The sequence below is a fragment of the Siniperca chuatsi genome, linkage group LG14, assembly GCF_020085105.1.
Source record: "Siniperca chuatsi isolate FFG_IHB_CAS linkage group LG14, ASM2008510v1, whole genome shotgun sequence".
In the NCBI taxonomy this organism is placed as follows: Eukaryota; Metazoa; Chordata; class Actinopteri; order Centrarchiformes; family Sinipercidae; genus Siniperca; species Siniperca chuatsi.
Genome location: NC_058055.1, coordinates 28002761 through 28023845, shown reverse-complemented (window position 1 = coordinate 28023845; position 21085 = coordinate 28002761). Strand labels below are relative to the sequence as shown.

The 21085-nt window shown below is 43.8% G+C and overlaps 4 protein-coding genes across 8 annotated transcripts; 1 reads left to right on the top strand and 3 right to left on the bottom strand.

Annotated features, from left to right (window-relative positions):
• Nucleotides 1–1111: 1111 nt before the first annotated feature.
• On the bottom strand, nucleotides 1112–6345 carry LOC122887738 (olfactory receptor 52K1-like). 2 transcript variants are annotated; one of them, XM_044221217.1, is made up of 4 exons: nucleotides 5460–6345; nucleotides 4385–5191; nucleotides 3667–3674; nucleotides 1112–1371 (listed from the first exon to the last, which is right to left on the bottom strand). In XM_044221217.1, the coding sequence occupies exons 2-4, from the start codon at nucleotides 5179–5181 to the stop codon at nucleotides 1184–1186; spliced, it is 993 nt and encodes a 330-aa protein (XP_044077152.1). In that variant the 5' UTR covers nucleotides 5182–5191; nucleotides 5460–6345; the 3' UTR covers nucleotides 1112–1183. The 2 variants fall into 2 exon arrangements, with proteins under 2 accessions (XP_044077152.1, XP_044077150.1); XM_044221215.1 differs by lacking the exons at nucleotides 1112–1371; nucleotides 3667–3674 and having other exon boundaries at nucleotides 3879–5191; nucleotides 5460–6332.
• A 4286-nt stretch (nucleotides 6346–10631) lies between these two features.
• On the bottom strand, nucleotides 10632–13281 carry LOC122887737 (putative olfactory receptor 52L2). 4 transcript variants are annotated; one of them, XM_044221213.1, is made up of 2 exons: nucleotides 13262–13281; nucleotides 10632–12860 (listed from the first exon to the last, which is right to left on the bottom strand). In XM_044221213.1, exon 2 carries the CDS (start codon nucleotides 12848–12850, stop codon nucleotides 11906–11908), a length of 945 nt encoding a protein of 314 aa, XP_044077148.1. In that variant the 5' UTR covers nucleotides 12851–12860; nucleotides 13262–13281; the 3' UTR covers nucleotides 10632–11905. The 4 variants fall into 4 exon arrangements, with proteins under 4 accessions (XP_044077148.1, XP_044077147.1, XP_044077149.1 ...); XM_044221212.1 differs by having other exon boundaries at nucleotides 13258–13276; XM_044221214.1 differs by having other exon boundaries at nucleotides 13248–13264.
• Nucleotides 13282–16320: 3039 nt separating this feature from the next.
• On the top strand, nucleotides 16321–17464 carry LOC122887736 (the record flags this gene model as incomplete). Its single annotated transcript, XM_044221210.1, has 1 exon — nucleotides 16321–17464. A coding segment is annotated over one exon (819 nt), but the record flags the coding sequence as incomplete, so codon positions are not given.
• Nucleotides 17465–17467: 3 nt separating this feature from the next.
• On the bottom strand, nucleotides 17468–19944 carry LOC122887735 (olfactory receptor 2K2-like). The gene is made up of 4 exons (XM_044221209.1): nucleotides 19814–19944; nucleotides 19223–19612; nucleotides 18248–18474; nucleotides 17468–17831 (listed from the first exon to the last, which is right to left on the bottom strand). Exons 1-4 carry the CDS (start codon nucleotides 19873–19875, stop codon nucleotides 17476–17478), a joined length of 1035 nt encoding a protein of 344 aa, XP_044077144.1. The 5' UTR covers nucleotides 19876–19944; the 3' UTR covers nucleotides 17468–17475.
• Nucleotides 19945–21085: the final 1141 nt, after the last annotated feature.

The window sequence follows — 21085 nt, the reverse complement described above, 5'->3', positions numbered from 1 at the left end:
ACACCATAGTTGATTTAGGAAAAGGATGACATGAAGTTATTAATGATGACACAGAATTTCCTGTTGGACAAATAAGATGAGAACCAGTCTAGTGTAGTGCCAGATATGCCCACCCAGTGTCTCAGTCTATCTAGAAAAATGCCATGATCAATTGTGTCAAAGCAGCACTTAAGTCCTGCAGCACAAGAATTGAGCTGCCCGTGTCAGCATTCATTAAAAGGTCATTAGTGACATTGAGAAGGGCTGTCTCAAAGGTATTATTGATTTCCACAGCAGCAAGAAGCTGCTTAGAAACAATTTTTTCGAGAACCTTGGAAATAAAAGGCAGTTTGGAGACTGGACGATAGTTATCCAGGAGGGTGGGATCAAGCCCAGGTTTTTTAGGACTGGCTGGACACAAGCAGTTTTAAAGTAGTCTGGGACGCAGCCAGTAGACAGCGAGATGTTAAATATGATTAGCAAATGGGGCGCAATACAATCCATAACTTCCAATAAAAACATAGTTGGGATTTTGTCCAGAGGGCTGAACTGAACTGGGGAGCTTTTCGAGGATGAGGGGTTGTAGCTCTGGGAAAGCAGTGTGTGACCGCATTAACAAAGCAGTTATTCCATACTATGGAATCTCCAACTATCAGCGTAGTTTGGGGGATGAGAGGAGGCAGAGTTGATGATCATGGAAACCACCAAGTTCCATCAGCCATCCATGGGACAGTCGTGGCCGGGGACTGCTGCGGTGAGGGGGGCGGCGTCCTTCTTAGCAGAGGAGTTCTCAGCTGTCTCTGGACAAATGAGACCTCCAGAGCTTCTCCTGATCACGGCCTCTTTCAGTAAATTGCGGTGAGCGGAGGAGGAAGACTTGACCACTGGAAAATGGGAGCATCCCTCCAGTGGAGGAAAGTCCTGCGTATCCAGGATGTCAAACCTGTTGGCCAGCGGGAGGTCCTGATGTGAAGGAAGGGGAGGCAGGTGCTTTGCACCATGTCTGTCCTTGCAGGCTACAGTCCAATGCTCTGGTTCACGTGGAGTCGAACTCACCGGAGCCTTCTCACTACCCCAGCCAACGAGTGACCATGTATCCACTGGGTGTTGATATTACCCTTTATTACCTTATTATCAAGTTGTAATGTAAAGAGTGACGCTAATGAGTTGCCTATACTCTTACTTAGAAGGTACAAACACAAGATCAGGGAATACAGTAGGGCACTCTTAGTTCACATATTATGTTATTTGTGTTGATGAATAAACCTAAATTCTTTGGATCATACAACTTTGACAAGAATTTTCGTATCTCTTTGGACTGCACACCATAAATAATTGGGTTGAGGCTGCCAGGGATGATATGAAACAAAATACTACAGAGTTTCCTGTAGTCTGAGGTCTGAGGGAAGCGATGCAGGATGATGATGAGCATTCCACTAAACACCATGATCAGATTAACAACCAGGTGAGTGCTGTAGGTCTTCAAGGCTTTACTATTCAAAGACTTGTTCTTATTGGTCAGACAAACTACTGTGATTTTAGTGTAGGTCAGAACCATGGTGCCTATGGAAGCTGTGAACAGGAAAACAGTGAAAGTGAGGCCATAGACATTATTAATAAACACACTCTCACAAGAGAGCTTAAACAGTGAGGCATTGTCACAGTAAGGATTAATGCAAATGCAGCACTAAAATACAACATCACCGCACACACCAGCCTGCTGTCATCTATGCTATTGATGGTGGTGATGAGACTGAGTACAGGGCTGTTGTGAGTAACTTTGTCTCATGGTGTGAGCAGAACCATCTGCAGCTCGATGCGAGGAAGTCAAAGGAGCTGGTTGTAGACTTATGTAGGGCCAAGGCACCAGTGACCCCGGTTTCCATCCAGGGGGTCAGTGTGGACATTGTTGAGGACTACAAGTACCTTGGACTACATATGGACAATAAACTGGACTGGACTAAGAACACTCAAGCCCTCTATAGGAAGGGCCAGATCCACCTCTATTTTCTGAGGAGGCTGAGGTCCTTCAACATCTGCCGGACCATGCTGAGGATGTTTTATGAGTCTGTGGTGGCCAGTGTTATCCTGTATGCTGTTGCATGCTGGGGCAGCAGGTTGAGGGTAGCGGACGCTAACAGACTCAACAAACTGATCCGTAAGGCCAGTTACATTGTGGGGGTGGAGCTGGACTCTCTGTCAGTGGTGTAAGAGAGGAGAATGCTGGCCAAACTACATGCCATCTTGGACAGTGTCTCCCACCCACTCTATGACATACTGGTCAAACAAAGAAGTACCTTCAGCGGAAGACTCATCCCCCCAAAGTTAACCACAGAGCGCCACAGGAAGTCATTCTTGCCTGTGGCCATCAAACTCTTTAACTCTTCCCTCTAAGTGTCGGGGACATTGGATCATTAATATTGCTGCAATACTTGAAATATTGTGCAATATTCTCAATATTTTCTTACTCTTGTGCAATATACTCTGTTCTCAGTTTAATTATTCCATGTTTGTTAATATTCATTAAAATATTTTACTGCTGTGCAATATCCACCGCCTAATTAGCTGGTTAAATCTGCTACACTCAACTTGACAGTACACATGATTGCACTACTATTACTTATATTATTACATTGTACTGTACACTGACTTAGCTTTATACTTCATACTCACTTGTACTTATTTCAATTTGCTTGCACACTTATTTATTATTATGTCTATTTCTATTCTATTAGTACTTCTTCTCCTGTGTGACGTTGCTGTACAAAGAGTTTCCCCTCGGGGATCAATAAAGTATTTCTGATTCCTATTCTGATTTAGCCAATCGTCAGTAATTTGAGCTAATGTTGTGCTAGTCGAATGCCCTTATCTATATGCATTCAGGCAGTTCATGATCAAACCTAATCTTGAATCTGAATATAAACAATTTTCAGAAGACTAATAGTTGAGTTTTCTGGCCATCAAATGCTATGCTTGGCAAGACAAACACTGCACATCATCATCATCCTCCCCACTGTTAAGAATGGTGAAGCAGGATCATGCTGAAGCATCTCTGCATTAAGCCCTGATAGGCTTGTAAGGGTAGAGGCTAAAGTAAATGCAGCAAAATACAGGGAAATCCTGTCCTGGAAGAAAACCTGATGCAGTCTGCAAGAAACCTGCAACTTGGGTGAAGATATATTTTCCAGCAAGACAGTGACCTCAGTCAAATATCAAATGTGACCACAATGAAATATAACCGTATCACCTTATGTTTGAAGGATTTATGGAACCCTTAAGTGGCTTGTAATGTGTTACAATAAAATTAGCATTTTATATAGTAAGAGGGTGCCTTGTAATTATATTTTTTACAAGTTAGCTTTGTTAAATATTATAAATAACAGATAACTTAACATATGGAAATATTAACTAGATGATTTAGATTTTTTTTTCAATACAAAACAAATGCACTTTATAAAAATAAGTGACAAAAAGTAAGTCACATTTTGGAAAAACTTCTTTGAACCATTTTTACAGTTCATGCACTATTTTTGACAGTTCATGCACTATTACCTTATACCGTATTATTATCATCAACCGGTAAACCCACTTTGTACTTCACACTTATTTTATTTTATACTTATACCCACTTGGTACTTAATTTATTTTCTGACCTGTATTATAGTGTATTATATTTTTTGCTAGTACTTCTATTCCTGTGTGCACATTAAGGTGAGCTGCTGTAACAAAAGAGTTTCCCCTCAGGGATCAATAAAGTATTTCTGATTTTGATTAAATAACATTTAAGCCAAATATCTGAGAATTTAAAATCAACATGGTTTCATATTGTTCATCTTTCACAATTTCTTAGTTCATCCTTAGTTCTTTAGAGCAAGGAAAATACATAAAGTAAAACAACATAACAAGGTCTTCCATTTAATCACATAAACACAAAACTAGAGGACAGTAGGGGTGCATGAAATCTCACATCCATCAAAAAGTGACACAAAAAAGTACACATGTAGTGTCCACCCTTCCCTCTTTTTACATTTATTTCTTTGAATAAACAGGTTCTCTTTTGTATTAAATGTCACAGGTCCTGTTTTTTACCTACTTTTTGCAGTTTTAATGGTTACGGTTAGAGTCAGTCATTGTGATTAAGGTTATCATCATAGTTTCACTTTGTTCACTGTTAAATTTCTCCCTTGTGGACGCTACAATGGTCACTGTTTTTCATACATGAAAATGAAGAAAAGAACACAAATTTTCATGTCTGAATTAAAATGTTGGCTTAACTTTTCTAAAATGGAATATATTTGACAAACACTTGTGTATTTCTTGGGACTGCAGCCCGTAGATAACAGGGTTGAGGCTGCCGGGAACAATGTTAAAGAGAATGGCAGAAATCTTCCTGTACTCTGCATACTCGGGGAAGCGATGGAGGGTGATGAGGATCATCCCACTGCATAGCATGATCAGATACAGGCACAGATGAGTGCTGCAGGTCTTCCAGGCTTTACTGTTTAAAGACTTGCTCTTACTGGTCAGACAGGCCATTGTGATTTTAGAATAGGTGAGAATTATACTGCCAATAGAGGATATGAGCAGGACAACAGTGAAAGTGAGGCCATAGATGTTATTGATGAACACATTGTCACAGGAGAGTTTAAACAGGGAGGGATTGTCACAGTAAGGGTTTGTGATCAGAGTCCTGCATCGGTTCAGTCGTATGGTCAGGCTGAGCAGAACTGCCACCAAAACAAAGGTCACTCCCCAGGCAGAAACTGTCAGCTTTATCACCATTTTGTCAGTCATTATGGCAGCATATCGCAATGGGTTGCAGATGGCCACGTATCTGTCAAAGGCCATAATCATGAGCACAGTGTGTGCGTTGGTGCCGAACATATGAGTGATAAAAGCTTGCATCAGACACTCATAGTAGTGAATGAGGCGTTCAGAGGGAGGCACCAGGATGTCTGCAAGCACCCGTGGAACCAGGAGAGAGTTTCCCATAACATCATTTATCGACAGGTTACAGAAAAGGAGATACATTGGCTGGTGGAGCCTTCTCTCTGTCCATATCAACATCACAATGCCTATGTTGGCAACTAAGATGAACACATAAGTAAAAAGCAGAAAGATAAAGATCGGGTACTTGTTAGTCTTGGTGACCCTTAACCCCTCGAGCTGAAGAGTGAGGCTGTTGAACGTATAGTTTTCCATCTGAGCTTGTCTGAAACAAAACCAGAAAAAAGGAGGGAGAAAAATCGTGAATAACATACAAACTGTCATGAAACAGAAACTGATACAAATCTCTACAGCGAGAGAGAAAAATACAGCCTTTAAGATGATACTCAAATATGAAGGTTCTTTTTAGCTTCTTACTAAAATAAAAGTACACAAGTATTAACAGGAAAATATACACAAAAGTGAAGAATGGTTCCTTTCAAAAGTGGCAAATTATTAATGCATTAATCTGGTATATATTTAAATCAGCTTACCACCAAAGATGTACTATGGTCTTTTTACATATGCAGTCAATGTATAGAGTGTCGAAGGCATGAAACTAAACCAGAGAGCCACTTTTTCATTAAGTCACTGTCAAACAACAAACAATTACATTCAGTTACCAACTTTACATCATTAGCATCAACCAGCAAGAAAAAAAACTGTTATCAGGTCAGTAAACTGTTAATGATCACCTCTCTGCCTTTACCTTAGTCTTGAGGCTCCTCCTTTCTCTCGACAGTTTAATCATACATGTCGCTTTTATGAACATCACTGTCTCCGGGTTAAGCCTTTACCATTGGCTAAGAAAACATTATGTAATGTTTCAGAGGGCTGACGAAAACTGTCAACAAGTTCATCAGGTGTAAATATCAAGCTGCCAAAAGCTGCAGTTCGAAAAGCAAGTCAATCTCCCCGAAGTCCCCCATGTTAAACACACAGCAGAAATAAACATGTTTACAGCCTGGTATAAAAAACAGTTTTGGTCTCTATAGCTAAGAGCCAGGGAACCTGGGGGCTAGACAAAGATGATGCAGGAGACCTCAGGCGGATGGCCTGGGGGCAGGACAGAAACAGGGCAGGGGGCCTCAGGCAGATGGCCTGAGGGCGGGACAGGTGTGGAGCAGAAAACCTCAGATGGGCGGCCTGGAGTCAGGACCAAAGGGCAGAGCAAGTACAACATCACCACACACACCAGCCTGCTGTCATCTATGCTCTTTGGCCAATCATCAGTCATTTGAGCTAATGTTGTGCTAGTTGAATGCCCTTATCTATATGCATGCTGGCAGCTCGTGATTAAACCATTACTTGAAAAATAATCTTGAATCTGAATATATACAATTTTCATCAATAATTTACTCAGCACTGGGAGAAGACTAATAGGACGACTGTTGGAACCAGTGAAGGCATATCCATTATCTTTAGGTAGTGGAGTGACCTTTGCCTCTAACTAAAGTCAATCCACACTGGGCACACACCATGCTCTAAACACTTATTAAATATATGACATATTGGAGTGGACATATGTTTAGCCGTAATTTGGAGTTATTTGCCATCTAGATTATCTGTAACTGGAGATTTGTCATCAGAGAGACATATTTCAACATATTCATTTCACTAACCCTATACACGGTGGAACTCAAACATGCACTGCCTTTTCTTCATGATAGATTATTGAGGGAAGTCACCAAGGAATCTGTGACAACGATTTACAAGTTTCAGAGGCTAAGATCGGAGAGGCTGAGCATACAACAACAGATGGCCAGGTGTGTGACCAGTTGCAGCTTTATGAAAGAGTGGAGAAGGGAAGGCATCTCTTAAAAATAAACTTACATGACATTGTGGCTACAGTTTGCCAAAAGGGATGTGGGAGACTACTATGGTCTCATGAGACCAGAATTGAGTTTTCTGGCAATCAAATGCCATGCTTGGCAAGCCAAACACTGCACATCTGTTATAGTGTACAGTCTAAGGACCCAAATGCAGAACACAGGAATGGGGGAAACTGGATAGTAGTTGTAACAGTTCTTTATTAGAGTAGTCCGGTGTAGTCCGCGGTAGCCAGTAGCGACGCTTGTAGTCACAGTCTGTGGAGAGCTGACTGGACTCAGAGGACGGAGACTGTGGGTGTAGGTTCTGGCTTGGCTTGTGTAGTGGGGCAGGCAGAACAGGGAGGCAGCTTTACAGACAAGGGAGAGAACACGGAGGCCGCGACCACCAGCAGGGAACGACCACGGGCGTCAGGCAGGCAGCGGTCCAAAACAGAGAACCAACAAGCAAACAAATCCGACAGGGATGAGGCAAAAATACAAAAGTCCACAGTACAGGCAAGGTCCAAGGAAACAAAGAATCAGTCCAACAGAACTTAAAGGTAACCAATTGCCTGGATTCAATTCAATTCAATTACAATTCCTTGGACAAAACCAGACTCAATGGTGGCCGGCCATCCACCGATGCCATGTTGAGGGAGGGGGCACAATGCAAAGACCATGTAGAATTATTATTATTATTTAAATAGTAGAATAGTAATTGTAGTGTTAATATTAATAAATTAGTATAATAGGAATGACAGCTATAGGAATAATAATGTCAGCATCAGTAACAGAGCCAATAAAAACAACTGTAGTAGCAGTTGTCGAGCAGGAACACGGGGGCAGCAGGTGGCCCACAACCACAGATCCAGTCTCTGCAGCTCCGGAGGCAGAAATACCTGCTGAAAGCGACAGAAGAAGAGAGGAGAGAGACGAGAAAGCACAAAACTACGGGAGAGAGAAGTTGTCGAGTTAGTAACATGCAGTAATGGGATAAAAATGCATACAGATGGAGAGGGAGAGAAGGAGAGAGGAGAGAGGAAAGAGGCTCATCATGGGAAGTCTCCCGGCAGTCTAGGCCTATAGCAGCATAACTGAGGGATGGTTCAGAACTCACCCAAGCCAGCCCTAACTATAAGCTTTATCAAAGAAGAAAGTCTTAAGCCTACTCTTGAATGTGGAGATGGTGCCTGCCTCCCAAACCCAAACTGGGATCTGATTCCACAGAAGAGGAGCTTGATAACTGAAGGCTCTGGCTCCCGGTCTACTTTTGAAGACTCTAGGAACCACAAGTAACCCTGCTTCCTGGGAGTGCAGTGTTCTAGTCGGATAATATGGTATTATGAGATCTTTAAGATACAAGGGTGCCAGACCATTAAGAGCTTTGTAGGTGAGAAGGATTTTAAATTCTATTCTGGATTTTACAGGGAGCCAGTGCAGAGAAGCAAATATTTGAGAGATATGATCTCTTTTCCTAGTTCTTGTAAGTACATGGGATGCGTGACACGGGAACAAAGCACGGCATTGCAGGCTGCGATCCAGCGGCGACTAGAGATGGCTGCTGCTGCGATCCAACTAGGAAAGGAGGCGGCTGCAATCCAGTGGTGACTAGAGATGGCTGCTGCTGTGATCCAAATGGGAAAGGAGGCATCAGAGAGACATATTTCAACATATTGTTTATTTTGGAGAGAACACGGAGGCCGCGACCACCAGCAGGGAACGACCACGGGCCTCAGGCAGGCAGCGGTCCAAAACAGAAAACAAGTCCAACAAGCAAACAAGTCCGACAGGGATGAGGCAAAAATACAAAAGTCCACAGTACAGGCAAGGTCCAAGGAAACAAAGAATCAGTCCAACACAACTTACAGGTAACCGATTGCTGGGATGTGTGACACGGGAACAAAGCACAACCAAAATGCACATGACAAGGGCACCGACCCGACAATGAACAAAGGAAAAGACCTGGACTAAATATACTAAGGTAGGTGAGACAGCAAGACACAGGTGCAATCAATCAAGGTGGGGCCAACACTCTAAACTGGAGGAAAAGCAAACAAAGACAGGAAGTAAACCCACAACGGCCAAGTGGTAGACCTCGGGCGGCCTGGGGGCTGGATATGTGCAGAGCTGGAGACCTCGGTTGGATGGCTGGGGGCTGGACATGTGCGGAGCTGGGGACCTCAGGCGGACGGCCCGGGAGCTGGACATGTGCAGAGAGGAACTCATGAGGTCCGCGTCAAAGACCAAAACCATCTGTAGGCCTGGTGGAATGCCAGCAGAAGGTCACTGGAGGCCGGTGGCGAAGACGGAACCCTTCTGGAGGCCAGTGGACAGGAAGCCAGCGACAGGGAGACTGATAGAGGTGATGGCGGAGCCAGTGATGCCAGGGAACCAGGAGCTTGCTGCTCTGGTAGAAAAGGAGGGTGCTTCTGCTGAGACCCAGCAGTGACCAGAGGTGGGTGCTGCCGCTGCTGCGATGGAGCAGAGAATTCAGTGGTGTGCTGCGATCCAACTGGGGAAAGAGATGGCTGCGATCCAGTGGCGAGTAGAGGTAGCTGCTGCTGCGATCCAACCGCAGCAGGAGGTGGCTGTGATCCAGCAGCGACTAGATATGGCTGCTGCTGCGATCCAACCGGGGCAGGAGGCGGCTGCGATCCAGCAGCGACTAGAGATGGCTGCTGCTGCGATCCAATCAGGACAGGAGGCGGCTGCGATCCAGTGGTGACTAGAGATGGCTGCTGCTGCGATCCAACTGGGAAAGGAGGCGGTTGCGATCCAGCAGAGAGTCCAGGGGGCTGCTGTGATCCAACAGATAGTCCAGGGGATGATGACGGCCGCGGGGCAGGAACGGGAGGCTACCGGGCTGCCGACTGGGAACCAGGCCGGACTGCTGACGGCTCTGGGGCACTGGGCAGCGGCGAAGACGAGCAGCGGCGAAGATGAGCATCGGTGGGAGCCATGCTTCCTCCTGGGCGGGTTTCCCAGAAGGTCCCAAGACAGCAACGGGCTGAGGTGCCACCTGGTTAGCCGGCTGAGATGCTGACTGGACACTAGCATGCAGGAGGTAAGCATGCAGGGATATTTGCTGGGAACTAGCAGGCCTGGGTGCAGGCTGGGAACTAGCAGGCTGGGGTGCAGGCTGATGACTGCGAGGACCACCAAGAGCCAGGCGGGTGCCCAGGTATGGGTTCGGAGCTGGGACCGGCTCAGGACAGGCAGAATGCAGGTTAACGTAACCGAGCCTGACTGATAAAAGGTTAGTAGGCCGGGAGTCAGGCTGGTTTCTTGATCCATTCAGAAACAGAGTCCCTCAGCCAGGGCTTGGAGGACACTGGAAAATGTGCACCAGCTATGGCGGTCTGCCTGGACTGTTCACTGCTGGCTGTACTCCAACACTCCCACAAGCTCCAAAGGTCCAAGACTAGTTCGTCCAGCTCGTCGGACATGGTGTCTGCTGGGTCCATTTTCATGTTCGGGTCATTCTGTTATAGTGCACAGTCTAAGGACCCAAATGCCGAACACAGGTGTGGAGGTGGGTATGGGTAGCTGGAAGCTGCAGATGGAGAGGTGGGGGAGTTGCTCAGGTGAGCAGCATCAAGGAGAGATAATTGGCACAGCTGAACCCGGTTAACTAATTATTCTCTCCTTAAATACAGTAGCATGCTGGACACAAGGGAGAGGAGAAGGAGAGGCGGTTGGAGAGAGGACGGATGCAGAGAAAGAGCGTGTGGACAGAAAAGAAATAAATAAAGAAAGAACATACACTGAAGCCCTGGTCTCAGCGTGGTGTCTCAGGGCCAAGAGGAACTCACAGTAGCACAATTACGCTACAACAGGAAAGGGGGAAACTGGGTAGTAGTTGTGACAGTTCTTTATTATAATATGGCAAGCAATTACTTCCAGAGCGGGCGAGTCCGGTGTAGTCTGTGATAGCCAGTATCGACGCTTGTAGTCACAGAACAACAACCCGACAATGATCAAAGGAAAAGACCCGAAAAGGAAAATACACTAAGGTAGGGGAGACAACCAGACACAGGTGCAATCAATCAAGGCGGGGCTAACACTATAAACTGGAGGGAAAGTAAACAAGACAAGACCCATGAGGAGAGGAGCATGCTACAAAATAAAACAGGAAACAGGACAAAACCCCAAACTATGACAACATCACCATCATCAAGACAGTGACCTCAATCCTAATACCAAAGCTACACAGGAATGGCTTAAAAACAACTATTTTAATGTCCTATTTTAATTTCGGTCTGCAACAGTCAAAGTGGTGGACCGACTGACACACCTCTAGCATGGCTAAAAATAAAAGTGTGACCACAATGAAATATGACCTTATCACCTTATGTTTGAAGGATTTATGGAACCCTTAAGTGGCTTGTAATGTGTTACAATAAAATTAGCATTTTATATAGTAAGAGGGTGCCTTGTAATTATATTTTTTACATGTTAGCTTTGTTAAATATGATAGATAACAGATAACACGTGGAAACATTGACTAGATGATTTTGATTTTTTTTCAATACCAAACAAACGCACTTAATATAATAAGTGACAAAATATAAGTCACATTTTGGAAAAAGTTCTTTGAATAATTTTTAATAATATTCAAGCCAAATATCTTGGAATTTAAAATCAACATGGTTTCATATTGTTCATCTTTCACAATTTCTTAGTTCATCCTTAGTTCTTTAGAGCAAGGAAAATACATAAAGTGAAACAAAATAAGGTCTTCTATTTAATCACATAAACACAAAACTAGTGGACAGTAGGGGTGCATGAAATCTCACATCCATCAAAAAGTGACACAAAAAAGTACACATGTAGTGTCCACCCTTCCCTCTTTTTACATTTATTTCTTTGAATAAACAGGTTCTCTTTTGTATTAAATGTCACAGGTCCTGTTTTTCACATTTTAGTGCAAATTTGGGTATTCATCTAATCAATGTGAAAATGTCACCATACCTACTTTTTGCACTAAGGTTAGGGTCAGTTATTGTGATTAAGGTTATCATCAAACTTTCACTTTGTTCACTGTTAAATTTCTCCCTTGTGGACGCTACAATGGTCACTGTTTTTCATACATGAAAATGATGAAAAGAACACAAATTTTCATGTCTAAATTAAAATGTTGGCTTAACTTTTCTAAAATGGAATATATTTGACAAACACTTGTGTATTTCTTGGGACTGCAGCCCGTAGATAACAGGGTTGAGGCTGCCGGGAACAATGTTAAAGAGAATGGCAGAAATCTTCCTGTACTCTGCATACTCGGGGAAGCGATGGAGGGTGATGAGGATCATCCCACTGACTAGCATGATCAGATACAGGCACAGATGAGTGCTGCAGGTCTTCCAAGCTTTACTGTTTAAAGACTTGCTCTTACTGGTCAGACAGGCCATTGTGATTTTAGAATAGGTGAGAATTATACTGCCAATAGAGGATATGAGCAGGACAACAGTGAAAGTGAGGCCATAGATGTTATTGATGAACACATTGTCACAGGAGAGTTTAAACAGGGAGGCATTATCACAGTAAGGGTTTGTGATCAGAGTCCTGCATCGGTTCAGTCGTATGGTCAGGCTGAGCAGAACTGCCACCAAAACAAAGGTCACTCCCCAGGCAGAAACTGTCAGCTTTATCACCATTTTGTCAGTCATTATGGCAGCATATCGCAATGGGTTGCAGATGGCCACGTATCTGTCAAAGGCCATAATCATGAGCACAGTGTGTGCGTTGGTGCCGAACATATGTGTGGTAAAAGCTTGCATCAGACACTCATAGTAGTGAATGAGGCGCTCAGAGGGAGGCACCAGGATGTCTGCAAGCACCCGTGGAACCAGGAGAGAGTTTCCCATAACATCATTTATCGACAGGTTACAGAAAAGGAGATACATTGGCTGGTGGAGGCTTCTCTCTGTCCATATCAACACCACAATGCCTACGTTGGCAACTAAGATGAACACATAAGTAAAAAGCAGAAAGATAAAGATCGGGTACTTGTTAGTCTTGGTGACCCTTAACCCCTCGAGCTGAAGAGTGAGGCTGTTGAACGTATAGTTTTCCATCTGAGCTTGTCTGAAACAAAACCAGAAAAAAGGAGGGAGAAAAATCGTGAATAACATACAAACTGTCATGAAACAGAAACTGATACAAATCTCTACAGCGAGAGAGAAAAATACAGCCTTTAAGATGATACTCAAATATGAAGGTTCTTTTTAGCTTCTTACTAAAATAAAAGTATACAAGTATTAACAGGAAAATATACACAAAAGTGAAGAATGGTTCCTTTCAAAAGTGGCAAATTATTAATGCATTAATCTGGTATATATTTAAATCAGCTTACCACCAAAGGTGTATTATGGTCTTTTTACATATGCAGTCAATATATAGAGTGTCGAAGGCATGAAACTAAACCAGAGAGCCACTTTTTCATTAAGTCACTGTCAAACAACAAACAATTACATTCAGTTACCAACTTTACTGAGTAGCATCAACCAGCACGAAAAAACTGTTATCAGGTCTTTTAGTCCTTTAGTGCATCAGTCTTGAGGCTCCTCCTTTCTCTCAACAGTTTAATCATGTATGTTGGTTTTATGAACATCACTGTCTTCCGGATATGCCTTTCCAATTGGCTAAGGAAACATTATGTAATGTTTCAGAGGGTTGATGAAAACTGTCAACAAATTCATCAGGTGTAAATATCAAGCGGCATCCTCCAGGGCTGAAAAATGAAGACAACATGGAAGTGCCAAAAACTGCAGTTCCAAAAGCGAGTTGGGTGGGGGCCTCAGGCGGATGGCCTGAGGGCAGGACAGGTGTGGAGCAGAAAACCTCAGGCGGGCGGCCTGGGGGCAGGACCAAAGGGCAGAGCAAGTCCGGACGATGACCAAACATGTGGAGCAACTCAGGAGGTTGGCAACAAAGGCGAAACCCCCCTGGAGGCCGGACTGGATGCCAGCGGCAAAGACAGAAACCATCTGGACGTCAGCGACGAAGGCGGAACCCCTCTGGAGGCCGATAACATGGCTGGAGATCAGGACCGGGGTCTAATGACTTAAGATCTGAGCAGGAGGCCTGCGACTGGAGATCTGAGCAGGAGGCTGGCGACAGGACAGCAGGACTAGAGGTCGGCAACAGAGAGACTGACAGAGGAGCCACTGGATCCAGTGATGCCAGGAAACCAGGAGGCTGCAGCTCAGGAGGATCAGAAGGTCACTGCAGCTTAGCAGGTTCAGGAGGTTGCAGCTCAACCAGAACAGGTTCAGGAGGTTGCGACCAGACCAGAGCAGGAACAGGAGATGGTTGAGGCCCAACCGAGACAGGCTGCAATCCAGCAGAGGCAGACCATGGTTGCGGTGGCCCAACTGGGACAGGAGATGACTGCCGTGTAACACTGAACAGCTGAGTCTCTGGACCACTAGACAGCGGGACCTCTATGGCGCAGGGCAGCGGTGAGGACGAGGAGCTGGGCAGCGGTGAGGACGAGCAGCTGGGCAGCAGAGAGGCAGAGGGAGCCACGCTTCCTTCTGGAGGACAGGAACAGGCTGAGGTGTAGGCTGGTTAGCAGGCAGGAAAGCAGTCTGGAGGCTTTGCTTGAGGTTGGAACTTGTTAAATTCTCTGCCATGGCAGGAAAGTCCAAAAGCCTGAGCTTTGATAGAATTGTTTTCTTCATCAGAAAACAGACAAAAAGCCTGCGTTTAAAATCTGCGGAGCCCTCTATGGCCAGGTCTCTCAAGAAAGGAGCCTACCTCTTTAGGAGGACTACGGGGAGGACATGGAGGACTTTCAGTTGGCTTCAAACAGGTTCGCAAATCAAATGTTGGCTGATAAAGTTGACGAATGTTTGTCAAGTTGGCGGTCCGAAGCATAGCTAATAAATGGCAAATGGACTGCATTTATACTGCGTTTTTCAAGTCTACCAACCACTCAAAGCGCTTTACAACACATGACATCATTCACCCATTCACACTTAAATTCATACACTAATGGCAGAGGCTGCCATGCAAGGTGCCAACCTGCTCATCGGGAGTGGTTAAGGGTTCAGTGTCTTGCTCAAGGACACTTTGACACTCTCTCAAGCATGAGAGAGTAAATATCGGACTCACATTCATCAGGTGGCCAGAAACATGACTCCAATTGGATGGTATTGTTGATCCGCATCTACTGGATGGCAACTGTTTACCAACATGCTAGGCATATAAGTGTTAAGGGGTTTAACTACAGGTAACAGTTCCTTAATGTTTGTTTTTTATGTTGTATATTCTCTGTAAACAAACCACCAATGTCACTTTAATTTTATGATGCTGTATATCCTTTTTTCAGTAAAATATTGTTGGGATTTATAATGGTTAAAGGGGCACCAAATTGTGTAGGTGCTATCAAAATTATCAAAGATAATCATAAATAATAACTCCTCTGGGGCGCCACTCTTTTTAAAGAAGAGAAATCATAGCCAATCTCATATAATATACTAAACTATCAATTTGGAACTCAGATAAATAATTAAATGAATAACTATAACCAGAATTACCCTCAATAGCTAGTAGGTTGAAGGATTTGGAGTTCAACATAGAAGAGGTTAGCAAATTATTAATTCCTGTGCAACATTAATGAAACCAGCATAATTATACACAAGCATTTATTAAAAGATACACAAAGCAAAAACACACAATATGAAGTCTAACTCTAAATACACAAAACTACAGAACAATGGGTGTGCGTGTGTGTGTGTGTGTGTGTGTGTACAAAATGGTTGCTTGGATCCAAGATAGTGTCAAACAAAGAAATCTAACTCAAAATGGCAGCTGTGCAGAGCAGTGGCCGCATGGCTAGACAAAGAAAGGAAATTCACAATGGCGGGTAGGCCGTGTGGGTTAAAGAGTGTGGCTCTGTTAAAGGGCCAAATTGAAGTGTAGGTGTGAACTGTATAGGACAAACGGTAAGCAGCAATATGCCTAATTAACTTTCATAAAGCCACTTCCCCATAACACTCTACAATTATCCCTTTCACACATATACTAATATATTTCCAACAACCATTTTACCATCCATAATTCTATTCTATGGCTCACATACATACATAAATAAGTCTATAACCACGCAAGAAGCTTTGTTTGTAGGCACAGTGGTAGTTTGAGCTTAATGCTAACATCAGCATGCTAATACACTCACAATGCAGCCTGGGGTATTGTTCCAGCTCTTACACTGCAAAGACCGCTGGCCTCTTTTAGCCTCCCTCTATCCCATCCTGCTGGACCTTTCAGCAGCGTTTTACACAATGAACCTCCAGATCCTCCTTTCCACCCTCCAAGAACTGGGAGTCTGAGGCTCTGCACTCTCCCTGTTCACATCCTACCTCAAGGACTGCACTTAAAGGGTAACTTGGAGAGAATCTGTGTCTGAACCTTGTAGTCTCACTACTGGGGTCTGTTCTGGGTCCCCTCCTCTTTTCTCTTTACACCAAGTCACTTGTCTCTGTTATTCACTCACATGGCTTTTCCTACCACAGCTATGCAGACAACACTCAACTAATCCTGTCTTTTCCCCGGTCTGAAACCCAGGTGGCGAATCTCTGCATATCTGGCTGATATCTCTCAGTGGATGTCTGCTCATCACCTGAAGCTCAACCTCAACAAGACTGAGCTGCTCTTCTTTCCAGGGAAGGCATCTCCGATCCATGACCTCTCCATTACCAATGAGAACTCTGTGGTGTCCTCGGCTCAGACTGCGAGGAACCTGGGTGTGACGCTGGATGACCAGTTGTCCTTCGCTGCCAACATTGCTGTGACAACCTGCTCCTGCAGATTCAACATCAGGAGAATGCGTCTGTTTGTCACCCAGGAGGCGGGGCGGGTTCTAGTCCAGGCTCTTGTCATCTCACACCTACACTACTGCAACTCGCTCCTGGCTGGTGTGCCTGCATGTGCCATCCGAGCTCAGCACATCCAGAATGCAGCAGCTCAGCTGGTCTTCAACTTACCAACCTACCTACTAAGTTCTCCCACACTACACCACTTCTCTGCCCACCCCAGCCCTTCCACTACACTTGCTACTTACTCACTACAAGGGGTGCCCAGCTACTGCTCAACAAAATCACTACCATTTGCTGTCCTGGATCCACAATGGTGGTATGAGCTCCCCATTGACATCATGACAGCAGAAACTCTACACATCTTCTGTCGCAGGCAGTATGTCAATTTTTTTTTTTTACATTTGGAAGCCTGTGCCTCTAATGCCTGCTTCCTTTTTTTTCAGCCCATCCTTCCTTCTTGTTGGCCATCTCACTGCTGCATGCTAATTTTGCTCTATGGGCAGAGCACACATTTAACTAACTTGGTTGTGATTGGCCAGTGAGCCCAGTCCCAGAACATGCACGCAGCATGGTGCACATGTGCACCTCAAATGACAGGCACCTAGAGAGGGCCAGTAAAGAGACGGACAGGGCCGGACAGCCAATAAAAACTTTTTGACGGTCCACCGGCCCACCGATGCAGTGGCCCACCGGGATTTGTCCCAGTATGCCAGCTGGCCAGTACACCATTGGCCTCTGGTATGCCCTAAAACCTAAATAATCTTTGATATTGGGATGTGCTAAGTTATTTAAAACTTTACGAGCAGGTGAAACAGGTTTGAAAACAATTCTATAGCTCTTTTAAAACATTTTAGGAAATTATCAGGAATACATTGATCTCATTTTCTGTGACGGGCTTGTATGCTACAATGCTTGATGATGCTCGCACGTAGCTCTTTACTGAGCAGTCCATAGATAATGGGGTTGATGGCTGGTGGAATGATGATAAACAAGATGCTGAAGAACTTCTTGATATTCTGGGAGACTGAGGGAAACCTTTGACTCACAATTATGACCACTGAGGCTATTTCGTAGAGCACATATACAACAAGGTGCGATGCACACGTCTGAAAGGCCTTGCTGTGGACGATGCTGTTAGCTCTGCCTTGTTTTACAGAAGTATGCAGGATTCTGAAGTAGGAAAAAGCAATGATGAGGAAGATGCCTGTACTCACAGACCAGGACATGGCCAGACCTAGAAAAACATTAAAAAAAAAAAATTATCATTTCATCAAATATAAAATACAGTTAAGTATTAAGTGTAAACCTCCTTCCTTATTCTATCATCCATTTGCCTCATTTTGCCCTCCAGTAACAGCACTGTGAAGAGCTCTTATTTAGATGATTCAAATGAAAAAAGGTGTATTTTATGAAATAAGTCTGACTGGCAGACTGTCTCTTGTGTCAGCAGGCACAACACAAACCAAGACTACACTGTGTGGAAGAAAAAAGTAAAATCGGAGGCAAAAAAATAAGGAGAAACCGCACTAAATAAATGTAATTACTTGTTTACCGATTCAACACGCTGAATTGGCTGAGCACCTGCTGATAAGGAATAATGTTCAAAACATACTGTAAGTCTGTAGCTTTATTCTAAACGAATGCACTGACCATAGATATTACTTGTGGGGGTGGGACTGCAGGCCAGGCTCAGGATAGCACGGTTGCTGCAGTAGACATGTTGGATGATATTGCCACACAGCGGGACATTAATATGGAAGGCGAAGAGCACAGCAATACACAGCAGAGCGACAAACCAGGCCAGGGCACAGCAGGAGTGCAGCCGAGCTGATGTCATGATGGTGTGATACCTGAGTGGTTCACATACTGCAATGTACCTGCAGAGAGAGAGAGCACTGTTAAAGACATCAACACCATCCTTAGCTTTTCCCAGTTAAAGACCTGCTTTTATTTTTACAGGATCTAAGCATCTCAAACTGTTTGCATCTGTTTCTATATGCATTAAAATATCCTAGTTGCTCTTATTTAGGCTTTGCTCATATTCAAACTGAGTTACACTTTATGGCTGCAAAATCAACAAAGAAGGTGGCCAGACTGGTGGAGGGTGGTTTTACATGATAAAGCCATCCATTGCAAATATATTATTTTCTTGTGTATTCTGTGCAAAGGTTAATAAACATTAAGGAATTATTTAGGATAAAAGACACAACTTATGAATACTTTTATACATAAGTTGTGTTTTTTATCCTATCCTTCATTTAGAGTGCCTAGGAGAGCAAGGGATTTTGTTTCAACTCAAGGTTTCTCTAAAAAATCGTACCTGGATCTACAAAATTTTAGAAACTAATACCTTTCTTATGCCTACATACAGACTGGAGACTTGGGAGGAGAGCAAGGGGGGTGACATACAGCAAAGGTCCTTTTATAACCCATTAATAACATTTTAAGGACCAAAAAACATCTTGTCTCATATGACAGTAAACAGCTGAAATCTCCTGTACACTGAGAATTTTGAAACAGTAAAAAAAAATAGTCTCTGAGTCAGTCTGTACAATTTATGCATGACATTAAAATATTAACTTCAATTTGTGACTAATTTTCTTGATGTGCTGATCGTTTTGATACCTGTCATAGGCCATCGCACCCAGAATAGTCTGCACTGCGACGCCGTATGTGTGCACAGAGAAGGCCTGGGCGATGGCCGGGATGTAGGCGATCTTCTTCTGCCCCGTCAAGAAGTGCATCATGAGGCAAGGCAGCACCGCCGTGGCCCCCAGCAGATCACAGACTGCAAGGTTACAAACCATTACGAACATGGGTCTGTGGAGGTTCTTGTCTATGACAATGACGGACACCACCACGCCATTCCCCAACAGCGTTACCATGAAATTAAACAGAGCCAGGATGAACAGGAAAGAGCCGTAGCCTGATGGTACATAGAAGCCCTCCAGCTCGAACACAGGCTGTTCGAGAGGAGTTAACATTGTTACGTTCTCCATCCAAAGCAGTACAGTTCTGCAAAGACAAGTATATCAAAACCCTCCAAACAGGTAATTTTTCAGGCATCAGGGATAGTGATAATAACTTTAGATTTATAACCACACATTCCAATAAACTCCAGTAAAGAACTGTTAAACACATAAATGTGAACAAAACCAGAGTGACCTATGTCTGTTTGTAATTCTTAACTAAATGAAATTGATCACACAGTGGTACCTGCAGTAAAACAGGCAACTGGCACTTAACAGACAGACAATTACATTTTTCATCAAACGCATGAAAAGAAAAGCACTAAAGGTAATGTCTAATGATCACAAAACTATAAAGGTTCTTGTGAAAAGCCTAAAGCGTCCTGTTCTACCCTCCTGTCTCATCAGAGCGTTGATGGTGCTCTGACTTGTCGAGGAGAGTGTGTTCACTTTTAATGACTTAACTTGTGTGCTGAGTGTCCATCTCGCAGATCCCTGCCCACAGTCAATGTTACCATCGAAACATCAACCCCGCCTTAAACCACCCTCTGCTGCTCGCGTCTCAAGCTGGTACTAACATTAAACATTTGGCAGTGATTTTAAAATAACGACTTCCTGGGAATATGTTGTTTATTTCCACAGAAAACAGAGAGTTTGATTTTAAAGACACTGCTAACCGTACAGAATATCCTCTTACCACCTGAGTGATTATAAAGGACCATCTTCAAAGTAATGGCCTGAGGTTATTCCATCTTACAGTGGCGAAGAGAAATCTGTCACATGCAGCCATTTCAGCAAGTTGTTCCAGCAGTTTGAGGAACAACAGCTCTGTTGTTGGATGTTTAGATGTGTTATTCTTCTGATCTTGTGACTTACTGCTCCCCATGTTGAATGGCACTAGGCCATTATATAGGCCTTATAATAACACGATTTTTAGGTCAGACTTTATTATTTAGCTACAACTGTTGAGTGTGGTAGCGTTAATGAGGTTTGGAGAAGGCGTCTGTTTCAATGACTGTTGGGCAGTAAATCATTACTGAGTAAATTGTTAATGTAGTGTAAGAGATTACAATTTGAAATTCAGTAATAACATTACACTTGATCATCCCACATTTGACATATTGAGCAGTTGGCTTGTTTGCTGTCTTACCACGGGGTTACACGTAGGGTTGTTATGAGTTCAGTTACTGTGTGTTGGGTGGACAAAATGGTCCAGGATGTGTTAGTCTGGTTGGAGGTGGAAGGACATGGTAAACTCCGCCAAACCAGGGGGAATACTCTTTCTCTAACTCCAAAGTTGTCTTATTTTGTTGTGTCTTCTTAGCCACTAGCTAGCCACCGTTAAGCCGGCATTCAGGAATCAACAAGCATTTCAGTTCTGTTTCAGAAGTAATCTCTGTCCATACTAACACGCCTGAAAACGCATATCACATGACCATTCACGTACACTGGGCATGCACGTGCCGGTATAAACAGGAACAGGACAAAAATAATAAGGCAGGGAAAGATGACCGCTCTT

Excerpts from the sequence above, each read along its gene's own strand:
- LOC122887738 (XM_044221217.1), bottom strand. The coding sequence starts at position 5,181 with ATGGAAAACTATACGTTCAACAGCCTCACTCTTCAGCTCGAGGGGTTA.
- LOC122887737 (XM_044221213.1), bottom strand. The coding sequence starts at position 12,850 with ATGGAAAACTATACGTTCAACAGCCTCACTCTTCAGCTCGAGGGGTTA.
- LOC122887735 (XM_044221209.1), bottom strand. The coding sequence starts at position 19,875 with ATGCGTTTGATGAAAAATGTAATTGTCTGTCTGTTAAGTGCCAGTTGC. Across the intron at positions 19,613-19,813 it reads AGTTGCCTGTTTTACTGCAG|AACTGTACTGCTTTGGATGG; the intron begins GTACCACTGTGT and ends TTGTCTTTGCAG. Across the intron at positions 17,832-18,247 it reads CCCCACAAGTAATATCTATG|GTCTGGCCATGTCCTGGTCT; the intron begins GTCAGTGCATTC and ends ATGTTTTTCTAG.